The sequence below is a fragment of the Trifolium pratense genome, linkage group LG1, assembly GCF_020283565.1.
Source record: "Trifolium pratense cultivar HEN17-A07 linkage group LG1, ARS_RC_1.1, whole genome shotgun sequence".
NCBI classification, from domain to species: Eukaryota; Viridiplantae; Streptophyta; class Magnoliopsida; order Fabales; family Fabaceae; genus Trifolium; species Trifolium pratense.
Genome location: NC_060059.1, coordinates 6,859,736 through 6,874,239, shown reverse-complemented (window position 1 = coordinate 6,874,239; position 14,504 = coordinate 6,859,736). Strand labels below are relative to the sequence as shown.

At 33.6% G+C, this 14,504-nt stretch overlaps 2 protein-coding genes across 3 annotated transcripts; one reads left to right on the top strand and one right to left on the bottom strand.

Annotated features, from left to right (window-relative positions):
* The first annotated feature begins 94 nt into the window (after positions 1 to 94).
* On the top strand, positions 95 to 11,032 carry LOC123904474 (protein timeless homolog). 2 transcript variants are annotated; one of them, XM_045954157.1, is made up of 20 exons: positions 95 to 324; positions 446 to 598; positions 712 to 871; positions 997 to 1,315; positions 1,522 to 1,659; positions 1,735 to 1,924; positions 2,010 to 2,140; positions 3,667 to 3,870; positions 4,234 to 4,400; positions 4,943 to 5,021; positions 6,788 to 7,462; positions 7,556 to 7,926; positions 8,153 to 8,227; positions 8,301 to 8,405; positions 8,624 to 8,854; positions 9,038 to 9,262; positions 9,533 to 9,643; positions 9,919 to 10,029; positions 10,225 to 10,332; positions 10,667 to 11,032. In XM_045954157.1, exons 1-20 carry the CDS (start codon positions 222 to 224, stop codon positions 10,830 to 10,832), a joined length of 3,822 nt encoding a protein of 1,273 aa, XP_045810113.1. In that variant the 5' UTR covers positions 95 to 221; the 3' UTR covers positions 10,833 to 11,032. The 2 variants fall into 2 exon arrangements, with proteins under 2 accessions (XP_045810113.1, XP_045810152.1); XM_045954196.1 differs by lacking the exon at positions 9,919 to 10,029 and having other exon boundaries at positions 108 to 324.
* Positions 11,033 to 12,370: 1,338 nt separating this feature from the next.
* LOC123904390 (UPF0481 protein At3g47200-like) lies at positions 12,371 to 14,476 on the bottom strand. The gene is made up of 2 exons (XM_045954087.1): positions 13,509 to 14,476; positions 12,371 to 13,231 (listed from the first exon to the last, which is right to left on the bottom strand). The coding sequence occupies exons 1-2, from the start codon at positions 14,334 to 14,336 to the stop codon at positions 12,614 to 12,616; spliced, it is 1,446 nt and encodes a 481-aa protein (XP_045810043.1). The 5' UTR covers positions 14,337 to 14,476; the 3' UTR covers positions 12,371 to 12,613.
* Positions 14,477 to 14,504: the final 28 nt, after the last annotated feature.

Genomic DNA, 14,504 nt, shown 5'->3' with positions numbered 1-14,504 from the left:
CAAAGTAAATTACGAAGGTGGCAATAACATGTTTTAGCTCGTTAAAAAAGCCCAATCATTTACCCATAAAACGAAACGGCGTCGTTTCATTCTCAAGCACACAAAAACGCGGGAAACTTTTCCGCCATTTCAACTAAGATCCCAAAAACCACACTCTCTTCAACTTCAACACCAAAAAAATCCCCAAATCTCTTCGTTCTCTCAAAACCCTAATCTCTATCATGGACACCGACGGATTATCCCAAATCTGTAGCGGTCTTGGAGCCATCGAAGAAGACGATGAAGGAAATCGAATCGGTTATTCCAAAGGCGAATACTGTCTCGGTATGAATCGGTTGCATTTTGATTATTTTATCTCATTTTTTCGATTCGTTTCGATTTGATTCGGTGAAAATTGCATGATATGAATACTCTAATTGATCAATTTTGTTGTTGGAATTATCAGATAATTTGAAAGATTTGCTGAGGTTTTTGAGACGTGATGACCCGCAAGCGCGCGATGTGTTCAAGCAAGTTTGTAAATGGAATATTGTTTCAAAGGATTTGGTACCAATTATCGAGCACTATCATGAAGATCGTAGCACGCTTCTTAATGCAGGTTCGCTTTTTGAAAATGAATTTGTGATTCGTAGAAATGATGGTGTTAACTGTTTGGGATTTTAATGATTGGATTAGTCAGTATTGAGTTTTATTTTTCCGTGAAATTTTCAGTTAAGGTTTTGGTGTTCCTTACGATGCCGATTGAGCCTGGTTCCACTGATATATCTCAGCAGTTGGAGTATCTGTGGGATTTGAAGTCTGCAGTCACTAACAGTGATGTCACTACAGTGATCGTGTCGATTCTAGAAAAACCACTTGAGAATTTAGAACTGTGAGTTGATCAAAATTTCAGTATTTTTAATGATTCGAAAGATAGAAATTGGAAAAATCACTCGGTTTTTACTTGTTTTGCTAGGTTTATTTATTTATTTGTTTTGTTTGTTTGTTTGTTTACAGTAATGCATTCACGGAGGATGATTGGAAATTGGTACAGCTGGTGTTTACATTATTTAGAAACATCCTTGCCGTTCAAGAAATTCCGCTGCATCAGAAATCAGCGGGATCTGCTAGTCATTTTTTAGCGCTGAGAGATAAATTTCTGGAACTTTTGTTCCGTGAAAATGTGATGGATATAATTTTGGTTGTATCTCAAAATGTTGGTAGTTCTAATGTTTATCTCCGTCAGGATAACTTGCTTCTATTGGAAATTTTCCATTATATTTTTATGGGTCAGGATCCAGAGTTGATTGTTCGGGGCCATTTGACTGGATTGAAGGTAACCTTATTCAACTCAACTTCACCAACATCATATCTTAGTCAACCTCTTAAGGAGCACCCTATTAATTTAGTTTTTTTCTTTTTAACATGTAATTTAGAAGGCTTTGATGGATGTTGCTTCTCTTATGCGGGATGTTATATCTTAATTCTTATCCTTTGATTGTGTTTTGTTTGGTCGCTTACATTTTGTAAAGTTTATTTCAGGTCGACAAAGACTCCCAAGCTTCTCTTGATAGTCTCCAGTCCATCATGGAGGAAGAAAAGAAGAAAAGAATCATTAGTAGGATTGGCAATATCAGTCGGCATTCACAATTCAGTGGAACATTTGCAAGGGTTACCATGGTACTAATCTTTTACCCTATGGACTTGCTTATAATGCAGTGGATTTGAATGACACCAGTGTATTCTTTTTGGTAGGATGGTTCTAAAGCCGTAATTAAGGGAAATCCTAGTTCTTCTCATAATATGCATCTTAAATCACAAAATGTTACACGGGGTCGGGTCCAAAAAATTGCATGGGATCACCCAAGGTTGCCTTCAACAAAAGATAAGATCTTGGAGTTGCTTCATGGATTTGTAGATCAGTTTCTTTCTGGGGCATACAACGGTATGATTTTTCAGAATATGGTGATATATATAGTTTTCAATTATAAAGGTAACGGTAATCTCATTGCTACTTAAATCTGTATCAGTTTTGATGCGATCCGTCCGTGAAGATATTATAAAGGAACATCCTTCAGTTAAAAAAAGTGATGTCGTTGTTTTCTTTCAAGTGGCTGAATTTGTCACTTCATTTCAGTTTTACAAGTATTCAACTTCTAAGGTGAGGATAATAATGTATTAATGTGTACACAGAACATCTCTTGGCATGCCTTTCTCTTTTCCTATTTCAAACTAAAATACTTCACTCCACTCCTTGTGGGATTTCTGATACATCTGCATGTTGGATTTTGATATAGATTTTCCACACATTTCTATTTCTTTTCACATTACTTAGCTTTTAGCAGTATGCAACTGCAGTGGATTTTTTATTTGTATATTCAAGTAGTTGCAATTCTCACAGTATGTTGAAGCAATTTTTTCATATAATGATTGTTTTTACTTCTTACAGTTTCTGACACAATGTGGCTATCTGTTTGTTTCTGATGTTAATATCTCATTGATGTATCCTTTCCCCCCTTTTCTTTTATATACCTTTCATGCCTTTTGGCTATGACTCGGGACATTGACATTAGCCACCATATACTTATTGGGCTCACCAGTTTCTTTGTTAAACAGTAAAGATTTTCTGTACATAACAAGCTCATTGCCTTTTATTTTTGTCCAATCACTCTCAAACTGATATCTTTTCTTAGATTTCTTTCTCTTAGTCATATCAAAACCTAATTGAATACATAAACAATCGAGAATCAAGATACAATGTAAAATCACACAATTTCTATTTGCCCAACTACTTAAGTTTTTTGGTTGGTAGGTCTTGTGATATGGCATCAAAGTTTTCATGGCTAAATTGTTTAGGCTACATTGAGATTTGAGAGTCTAGGAGGGGAGGGATTTGGGAAAAAGGAAGGAAGATAGGAAAAATGAAGGAATGGTAGCCCCCCAACTTGAATGGGGGTTTATTTTTCTTCATAATACAAAATCTCCCTAATTGGGGGTACTCAAAAGTCATACTGGAGGAGGATTTTTGAGGGCTTAGGTAAATTCTTCAAATCTTTTCAATGTTGTTATAATACTTTAAAAAATATTAATCATAACTATTTTTTCACCATTCTCTGCAAAAACACTCCCAAGTCAAATAAGGTGAAAGTTTTCTCTTTTTTCCTTACCTCCCCTCCCTTCCAAACTCCCAAGCAGAGCCTTAGGCTATGTTTGAGTGTTGGGTTTTGGAGGGAAGTGGAGGAGAAAGACTATTTCTCCATTCCACAGGAGATTCAGACTTGTCTACTCTTAGGTTTAATGTGTGATACATGGTGCATTCAGAACTGCAATTATAACTTTATGCCGTTATGCAACATCTTATGCAGTAATCTAGTTATACCTGCTGTGGGTGTCTCAAGTGAAGGTTTGTATTGGGTATTTTTCCAAGCCATTGATATTGGAATCATGAGGGTTAATATGAAATGAAATAAGTCATTATTCACATGCTAAATGATAATTTATAAAAGAATTTTGGCTGAAAATATGGTAATCAATAAAATAAATTTAAAATATAAATCACAGCATCACCCTTGCTCATCTAGTGTTGAGATATCACTTGCTCCTTTATTTGTAAATAGCATAACTGTCATTTGTCAGTCTACATTCGCGAGAATATGTTATTTATACATATTTTATATTCTTTAATAGACCAAGGAAGACAAGGACACATTTGGTGATAATGATGCTGATGCTTCGGATTTCAGTGGTAAAATATGTGGCCCAGTTGAAGCATCCTTGAATGAGTCAATGTTTCAATTAGTCATTTCAAAGTGGCGGCAGGCCTATGATGGTCTAAAGGAGAGCAATGATTACAAGTTTCTATCTGCAGCTGGTTCTCTTTTGAAAAACATGGTAATATGCACTACCAAATCCTTAGTATTTGTTTTGTTATACTATGCACTACCAGCTGGTTCTCTTTCGACAACTTCCTGCTTTCCCTTCTCTTAAATCTGTACATGCGCTCTTAACGGGGGTATCTAAGCTATCATAAATATCTTACAGCTAGTTCAATTCTTTTTGCTTTCTAAATCCTATCTCATTCCATTTTTTATTGTATTCCAAATATTTCGTTTTGCTTTATTATTTTTGTCAGTTTTGCAGATTAGAACATTTCTGCTTCTAGTATATCAAGTTGAACATCGGAACACAGACAAGAACTCCACTTTTGTTCATATTCTCATCAAATGCTTCCTAATTGCTCTTTTTCATTTGCAGATTCGCATGCTGGATTTAGTACTTAAGATGCTGCCAGAAGACTCTAAGGAGCCACAAACAGCTCGCATTCTTCTTTACAAGTTATTTTATGATCAGACTGAAGAAGGGATGACTCAATTCCTCTTGAATTTGATCAAAACGTTTGATACACACAAACAATGCAAAAGGTTTCACCTCTTTATTTGAACTAAGAAAAACTTCACACAATTTAACCATGAACGTAGTATTCTTTTTTTTTTTTTTTTGAAGACTAAGAACGTAGTATACTAACGTCATAACTTAGCAGCCTTCCATAATTGGAATAATTGAAAAGCTACGCAAAGGACATATATGGATTGAGTAGTATATTTATGTCTTTATACAAGAATGAACTGCAGCATTACATACTGGTTTGAGTGTAATAAAATAAATTCTTTAAAAAAGTGTTATAAAATAGATGAAAGCTATATGTCAAATTTTTTTGTAATAATATAATTACAAAGAGAATCCTTTATGTCCTGATAGTTTTGTGCTTTTTATTTCAATTTAACTAATTGGCACTATTCACTTGGATGCCTTAGGTGCATAAGTGTCCCTCATATTAGGTATTTATTTGTCATCATATGAGTCTAGTGATAATACTACTGTTTTATACACGCATTTTTTGTTGTGTCTTTGTCTGTTTAAACAACTGTGTCTCTGTCATCCTCATGATTATTCTTTCTTCCAGTGATCTTGCAGATTTGGTTGAAATCATTTGCAAGGTTGTAAAGCTAATGGATTATCTCCAGTCTCGAGGAACACTGAGGGTAAGTTGCAATTATGTGTTGGCGCTGTCCATGTTCTCTCTATATAATAATAATTATAATATGCTGATTACAAGTTACAACGGCGATGATACTAACAACAACAATAACCTTTATGTATATAAAATCTGTCGAAATGACTGCCACAAGCAAAGTTTTAATTAACCTTTTCCTATCAAAAGAACATTTTAACTATTTCTATATACTGCATAGATATTTTGAATTGAGTGTGTTTTTATGGATGAAAATAAGTCAAATTGTCTATTGGAGTTTATGGCTTTGTTTACACCAAGTTTAGTTCACACTATAGACTTTTTTTACAAAATTGACTAGGTCAATACTATTTTTTTTTTGAAACAGGTCAATACTATTTTTTTTTTGAAACAGGTCAATACTATTTAAAAAGCCTATTTAGCAACAAAAAAAAAAGGACCAACTTTAGCTATTCAAAAGCCTCTTGGACCTAATAAGTCAGTTCATTTATTAATCATTCTTATTGGCATGTCCAAAGATTTAAGAAAATTGGTCTGTATAAAGACACAATTGTGTAAGCTTATTTAATGGTAGGTTTATCGTCTATTTAAAGGCTCTATTAGAAAATAGACTTGTTTTCAGGTGTGACCATACATTTAACAATGTCATACCATCCAGTGAAAAAAGGTTTATATTAGATACTGAAACCAGACTCAGATCTCAAGTATATACATGCCATATTTAGGCATTAGAAATTTGGCCTGGCTTGACTTATTTCAACTGTCATGTATTTGTTGTTTCTTTTCAGTGCAAGGCTTGAACTCATCACACTAGTATTATTTAATATATTATTGGCATCATATTCCAACTCATTCTTTTTGAATTTGTCTTCTCTCTCCACCTCCCCCCTCTCTGCCTGTTCATCTTATCTTTTTCATATTATGCATGTGTTTCCTAGGCACTCTATCACATTTCATCCACGTACTCTACTTATTATCAATAACTGCTATCTGTCACTTTGTGTAATGGATACAAGGTAGTTAAAGTCAATGGACATTTAGTATTGTATGTTCTCTATTTTTCTCCTCTACATCGGAAATTGTTTGTCCCTTGCTAAACTTGCATCACATATACTCTGCTTTATGTCTTCTTAGGCGATAAACATATGTTTCCAAGGCTTGTCTGTATTCTATCATATGCCTTTTCTAAATGTCTCTTCATAAATATCTTCGAATGTTTGAATATAATCCTTCTCAATACTTCTTTTCCAGTCTTCTACAAAACCGCTTTAGGTATTCTATCACATGCCTTTTCTCTAAATCAATGAAAACCATTGTTTTGATTGCCATGATATATCTGCATTAGTCTTTATAACAAATATATGAATTTCATGATTGATCTCTCCATCATTAAAACAAATTGATATTTTGCTATTCATTGTATTGCTCATAAGTTTAACTCCATTCATTAGTTATATTCTTAGACCTCATAATCTTGGTTATCTAATCGAAGAAAGTAGGAGAAGCCTCTGCGGGATCTTCTGCTAGATTTTAAAAAGATCAGCGTTCACTGTTTAATTATATCCATTGAAATCTTGCAAATATATCGCAATCTTTGCCACAGAGCTTGTGGCGTGAGAATGTTATTGTTTTCACGGTTTCCATAAATATCTGAGAATAGAGGAAAAGTGAATAAAGTGAATAAAGTGATAGATTTAAAATATGAAGTAAACAATATATATGTTTTTAATTCAATCATATTAATTTGTTTCCTTGTTTTATATCCTATCATTCAAGGTGTCAAAAAAAGCAAGGAAATTGAAAAAGAAGATTCCCAATGTAACAGAATCTAAGAATAAACCAGCTGGAGATAATTCATGCATTCAAAAAGACGCTGGCATATCTATTGACAATCAATTAGCTGAAAATCAGTTGCTGCAGAAAGAATCCCTACCGAATGCAATTTCCACTGAGCAAGAAGACGCCCCTGATGATAATGATCGTCAAAATCTCGAGAAAGATGTGAACTCCCAAGTTTGTTTGGAATCAGTGGAAAACACAAATCTTGATGCTAATGGACATGAAAATGTCAAGGAAGATGTGAACTCTGAAGTTGGTATGGAATCAGTGAAAAACACAAATCTTGATGATAATGAACATGAAAATGTTGAGGAAGATGCGAACTCCCAAGTTGGTTCGGAACCAATGAACAAGACAAATCCTGAACATCCTAATGAGGATATGTTGGATGACACTGGTGATTTTTCTGAAGATGAGCAAACAAATGCAATTAGTGAAGTTGATTTCAATGTTTCAACGCTCGTCTCTGCCTTTGCAAATCACAGTATTATTCAGAAATTATGTTGGTTGCTCAAGTTTTATAAAAGCAATTCCCTTGCTATAAACCATTACATAATAAGCATGTTGCGGAGAATTAGTGATGAGCTTGAACTTCATCCCATGCTCTACCAGGTTTGGTCCCTAAAGCATTTCACCTTCAATGAAATTGTGTAGTTGTTTATAATTGTGAATACCATTTTTAAAATTTTGAACATATTCTTGTAGTTGTCGCTGCTCACAATTTTTTATGACATCCTTGTTGAACAAAAAGCATGCCCCTGCGAGGAATATGCAACTATTGTTGATTTCCTGAACAGTTTGGTCAGAAAGATGCTAAAGAAAATGAAAAAACAGCCCCTCCTATTTGTTGAAGTCCTTTTCTGGAAGACCCGAAGGGAATGTCATTACATCAATGCAGAATATATGTTGGGTGAGCTTGGCCATTTGAAAAATGAAAGTAAAAATTGGAATGATACTCAAGGAGATGAAGAAATTGGTTCATCCCCAGTGAAGGCGTGGACTCGTAGAAGCATAGCTGATGCACTTGGTGACGATGAAGCGGATGTTGTAATCTCTCATGACTCAAGATATCAAAAGTAAGATAAAATTATCAAACTTATTAGCTTCACATGTAAACTTCTCCCCGGCTTTTAGAATTTTTTTGCTGAGTGAGATGACCGTTTTAAGAATGGGGCCAATTTTTTAGAGTGAGAGATGACTGTTTTAAGAACGTGGGGCCAATTTTCAATTTATGCTTAATTAATCCATAGTGGATCTAATAAAGATACTGCAATAGGACTAATCTAATTTTTTTCATTTCAGCTATGGAGAAAAGCTTGATGATGTAGAAGGCTTTGCTTCTACCTCAGGCAGTAAGAATAGCGGAGATGATAATAAGTATGTTTACAACTTGTGATCAAAGTTTACTAAGATTTTATAGTTTCTGATACTGGGTTCACTTGGATCACAGTGGGGAGCCATGGTTGGAAGATGATTCTCAAACAGCTCCAAGGAGGAAAAAAAAACTTATTCTAGATGCAGAATTGGAGATGCAAATTAAGGATCTCTATGAGAAGTAGGTTTTACCTTCTCAAACCGTATTGTTTGAAATTTGGTGCATGGTTTATATTAGAGCCTCGACTTTAACCAATTTAGCTTCTTTTTGTTTTATTACTACTCTCTACCATTGGTGCAAACTTAAAAGAGTCAGCATGATAAATTAATTGCTTGCCAGTTTTTTTCTTGTTTATGAAATTAGCATCATTTTGATAATCAGTTCTTCCATGCCTTCAGATTCAAAGATGACCGAAATTGCAGTCGACGTATTGCTGAAGTGCTAAATCCAGATGGTAAAATTTCTCCAGCTCAAATAACCAATAAATTGAAAAAATTAGGGCTAACAATTGCATCAAGGAAAAAGAAGGGTGATGATGAAACTTTTTCAACAAGCCCTAGTCAAAAAAGAAAAAGAGTCAGTGCTTTCAATGAAGATCAGGAAGCTCTTATCAAAGTTCTATATGAGCAGTAAGTGTTACTTAACTTGGTTGCTTCGTGGTAGATTGAATTTTGTTTTTCTGCTCTCTTCACGATGAATGTTAAAAAATAACACGTTTTCTGAATTTTCTTATATTGTTTTGCACAAGAAGACAAGTAAAAGAATTATAGCTTTTGCTTTTCCTTTTAATATATGGGCTTTTACTTTGGCAGATTCAAGGACCATAGAAGATGTAGCTATATGATAGCCAATGCACTCGACGGGGATGGTAAATTCACACCTGCCCAAGTCTCTCGAAAACTTAAGCAACTTGGCTTATGTGTTCCTCAAAAGAGTTTTAGAGGAAAAGACAACCAAAAGAATGAGGATCTTATGGATTGTTCGGATGATAGAATGAATGAATCTGACGATGAGACATTGATATCATTGATAGAAAGGTAATGTTGCGTCAATTTTAGTTTTATAAACAAATTTGAGATATTAATTCTTTTGTCTATTTATAAAATTATATTTTTTTAATCTGCATGTACAATACTTCCCAAAACATAGTATATACATTTTTTTAATTGAGATTTTTTCAAATTTTATACATAGATACTCACTTTATCTGAATTTCAATTATTTTCAAATGCAACTTTATGTGTACCCTGCTGGGTTAGTCTCTCCTTCTCTTTCCTCCATTTAATTATTGTTTTATTTAATTTTAGGAAAAAAGTGAAGAATAGAAAAGAATCAAGCAAACAGTTACAAGAACAGACTGGCGAGGAGAAATTATCAAAAGATGATTCTGATGATGAAATACTCGGCTCTATCCTCAAGTAACATCCCTCATACTTCCTTTTATGGGACTAGTAGTTTAACGATAATGATAAGAACCTAAATGTTTGTATTAGAAATTTAGTTTGAACTAGTAATTCTTCATGCTTCTGATTCTATCTACTCTAGACCTGTCTTGTGTGTATCTACAATTTTATACATAGATACATGTTTTATCTGAATTTCAATTATTTTCAAATGCAACTTTATGTGTACTTGCTGGAAGAGTTTCTCTCCTTCTCTTTTCTCCATTTAATTATTTTTCTATTAATTTTAGGAAAAAAGTGAAGAGCAGAAAAGAATCAAGCGAACAGTTACAAGAACAGACCGGTGAGGATAAGTTGTCAAAAGATGATTCTGATGATGAAATACTCGGCTCTATCCTCAAGTAATGTCCCCTTTACTTCCTTTTCTGGGACTAGTAGTTTAACGATAATGATAAGACCATAAATGTTTGTATTAGGAATTTAGTTTGAACTGGTGATTCTTCATGCTTCTGCTTCTATCTACTCTAGACTTGTCTTGTTTTTATCTACAATTTTATATATTTATTTATAATTAACTGTTGTTTTTATTTAATTAGGAAACCAAAGAATAGCTTGGTATCCAGTGAACATTTACATGAAAACACCAATGAGGATGAATTATCTAGAGATGATTCTGACGATGAAATGCTTCAATCTGCACCGAAGTAAGTATTCCATTCTTCAACTTTTCTATTTAGGATGTTGCAGATCAATAGCGATTGGACCATGAATGTTTATATCAGGAATTTAGTTTGAGCTATTGATTTTTCCTGCATCTCCATTTATACATGTTTATTCTATTGGATATTAATATAATCATGTTCTGCTGTTTATCTTTTCCCCCTTTGTAACACTGAGCCAACATAACACTATCATCTGTAGAGCATTCACCATTTTTTTTAACAATAAAGACACTTATCTGAGCTTTGTTTTTTGTATTTGATCATTTTAATGCTTTTAGCTGATTACTTTATTGGTTAAATTGAATGGTTTTGGCAGTGAAAATAAAGTAGGTTTCATGAGTTCCAACCAAGTAGAATATAAGCAAGTGGATCCTGACTTGGAAGATTCAGATGATGAAGTGGCTGTTAATGTACTACTTGACAATGCTGTATCTAGAAGGAAGTCAAGAATGGTGATTGATCTTGAGGATGATGACTACTGATATGGAAGCATGATATGCAAGTTTATATATTCCTTTATACTTGATTGTTTACTTCCATATTGTACAATTATGTATTAAACTTATTATTTAAGTTTCAATCATTTTGTCATGTGTATAGTTGGCTGTAATTGCTTAAAATAGCGCAGCATCCTTATAAAAGTAATTCCCCTATTTATCAAGTCTAGAAGTATATGAGCTCATATGCCTATATATAAAAGGCAAAGTGATAACAATACTAGTTTTCTGCTAATCTTTTCTGTATTGTTTGAGTTTGAGAAGAATCAATGAGAGTTAGAATAGGAAAATGGATACTTCAGTTGGTTTGAGAAAGAAACGTGTAGAGAGACTGAATTAGTCTTTACCGTTGCATGCAACGATATTTCAGACTACTAAAAAAACCATTTGCTTCCACCAACTATTAGAGCAAAAATTACAACTTAATTATTTGGAATACATCTCTCAACTTAATTATTAATTACTTGTTAAAAAAAACTTAATTATTAACGACTACATAGCCATTTTTTTAATCATTTTTTGGATAAAATTGGTGGGTCCCTTATTTAACGATGAGAGTTGAGTATGGCGGAACGAGTCAAACTTCTAGAGTATAGTGAATCAATGTTCAAATTAATGGTTGTTGTGTTACCAACTTTGATTGGTGTATATGTTTAGTGTGTTAATAATAGGTGTTTAGCTCACAAGCTCAAGTTGAGCTCAACTATAGGCACACACATGTTGTCTGTGAGCAGGCTCAACATAGGCGCAGGTTGAGCTCAAATAGTTAGTTGAGCTTAACAGTTACAAGTTAGTTGTGAATTGTATTAGCCTATATAATGGCATTTGTACTTGGTGTTTTTATACCAGAAAATTAATGAAATTGATTCCTTATCACACCAATCTTCATCACTCAAAATTCATAACAATATTTCCACCAAATATCATTCCTAGCTCCAACACAAATTTCAATAGAAAGAAGTACCCGCATTTAGGCTTTGTTTGGCAGACAAAATTCACTTCAAGTATTAACTTATCAATTCATTTCTCACAATTTTATCCCTGTTTTTTTTTTGTTTTTTATAATTTTACCCCTATTATATTAATTGAAATTTTTTTGTTAATTAAACCTATCCTTTTTTATATTTATAAGTTAGTTAAACTGCCAATTTTACCAAACAACAACCATTTCTATCCTTAAATGTTTCATGGATAGTTCATTACCTCTGTATGTAGTTGCTTGTTAACAAAGTGCATTAGTTTATGAGAAATTTATTTTAAGCAATTGCTTGTTAACAAACTTTGCAACCAACGTAATAAGATCTTGTCGTCATAATCAACTCTTGTTTTTTAGTTATGCTCTGTGAAAAATGGAATTAGATCCTGTTAAGCTACTGGCATATTTTGTCTTTATTGATGAACTTTGAGTAAATTCAAATTCTAACATGTTTTGATTCAAATGCACTACTCTCCAAAGAAGGAATTAACAGATAGAAAAATGCACTCTTCATTTTGAGGTAGTCATAGGCACAGCTTAAGAAGGGACCCAACAATTTTATCCAAAAAAATTATTTAAAAAAATTCAACATAATCCATAAAGAATTGAAGTGCACTAGTTACCTTACAATAAGACATTTATTATGAATGATACATTACAAACACTCGCTGGACATATTTTTATTACATTTATTTTTTGCAAATCAGTATATCTTCCACGCACAACTGCATAGTCTAAATGATCAAAGGATTCAAGTATATACCACTTGTGTCGCAACAAACTAGCTTTATTAGCAAGTCGGGTTAATGGCAAACCATGTTTGAACAAAAGTGAGAGCCAGTGCAATAAAGGCGGCTAGGAAGGCGATAAAGACCCAAGGATTGTTTAAATAGGTGTGAATACCCAATGCTATCCATGTCTTGCATGTATTGCGGTAATGTTTGTGTATTTTGGATCTAACTTCAATATATGTGTTTGTGTTAGGTACTAAGTCTGTACTTATGATATTGAAAAGATTTGCAACTTCCTCATCACTGCCAAGGGAATTGAGCAAAATTTCTTTTGATCTCAATTCCTTCACATCTTCAGGATGGTCGATGAGTGAATCCATGAAAGCTGCAAAAGAACATATTCCATAGTCATTCTCAAAATCAGGACACATCTCATATGCTATCAGGTTGAGGAAAGTAGTGGTTGTAGTGTCGTCCACAACAATCTCAGGAAGAGTCAGTTTCGCAGCGAACCAACCCTCAGAAAAATCTATGTCTGTTGGCCTTCGTGTCGTGCTTGACTTAAGTTTTATTCCCGCGGCTCTTAAATCTTGTATGTTCCTGTATGTCATCATCTTGATTGTTTCCGTTGAATATTTCGGATCTTGATTCTTGCCGTTAGCTTCATTGCTTTTGGTCTAAGTTTTGATCAGAGATGAATTTGATCATCTTACTTATGATAATAATATAACAAGGCTAATTTTCAAAGACATATACTTCATATTTTCTGGATCCATAATATTTTATAATATGAAAATTCTTTGGTACCAATAAAAAAAAAAAAAGAGTAAAAATAAGGTTTCAAATAATAGACACTATATCCAATAAAAAAATTCTTATGATTAGTAATATAGTTATATTGGTGGACATGCTAGTATGTATGTATATATAAAGCTATATTAGTTTAGTTTGTACCTTGGAATGAGATTTAGTGAGGATGATTTTACGCTGAAGATCAAGCAGATGAGTTGGTGACTCTGACTGTGACTGATCATTTGTTAATTTCACAATAAAATGTTTATGTGCACTTCTTCCCTCTTGTTGCACTTCTTTTCTCTTTATGTTTGGAAAACATTTCTCTTGAATGCATGACCACCACCTAGAGGACCTCTTATTATCTTCTGGTGTGGTCCAATGATGACATTCAAGAAATTTCTTCATGGTATCTATCAATTCAATCTCATTGTCATTTTTCCACAACAACTTGAGTACTAGATAAGGAAGTTGATTCTCCAATAAAAGCACATCCATCACCACAAGAACCAGTTGGTCAACCTTAATATTCATAGGTTTAGGATTATCAAGCTTAGCTTTGTCCAAGATATATAGCAGAGAACATCCATCCACGAACAACATCCATGACAACTTTTCTTCAAGGCTACTAAAGCCTTTTAGAGACTCACCGGTACCAGTTAAAGTTAAAACATTGTCGGCAAAATGACCCTTCAGTTCATCAATGTTATCTGCAATCTTTTTGTGTAGATTCTGTGGAATGTGTGCAGTGTTTTGGATGTATTTTGCCGCCCACATAAGCTTGTACTTTTCTCCTAACTTCAGATTTGCATTGTCATGATGGATTGGACCTATTGATACCAACTTGGGTGAGTAATGCTTTTCAAAAATGTTTCGGTTTCTGAGATGCTCAGCCACCCTTTGTATCTTTGGTTGTGAATTTTGGGGTGTTTGCTCTGCTTTTTGTAGCTCCACAAATTTTTCTTCAAGAGTAGTGTGGGATGCCATCATTCAATATAGTAAATTAATAATGGTTGAGAGATATTGGTCTTGCAAAGTGAATGTCTATGATATGTACATCAAAATGTGGATTATATATGGGGGCTGTGTAGTAGTGTTTGTTTGCTTCCGAGTAACCTTAAGTATTTCATATGTTCTTCGACCTTTACCTCATGAACA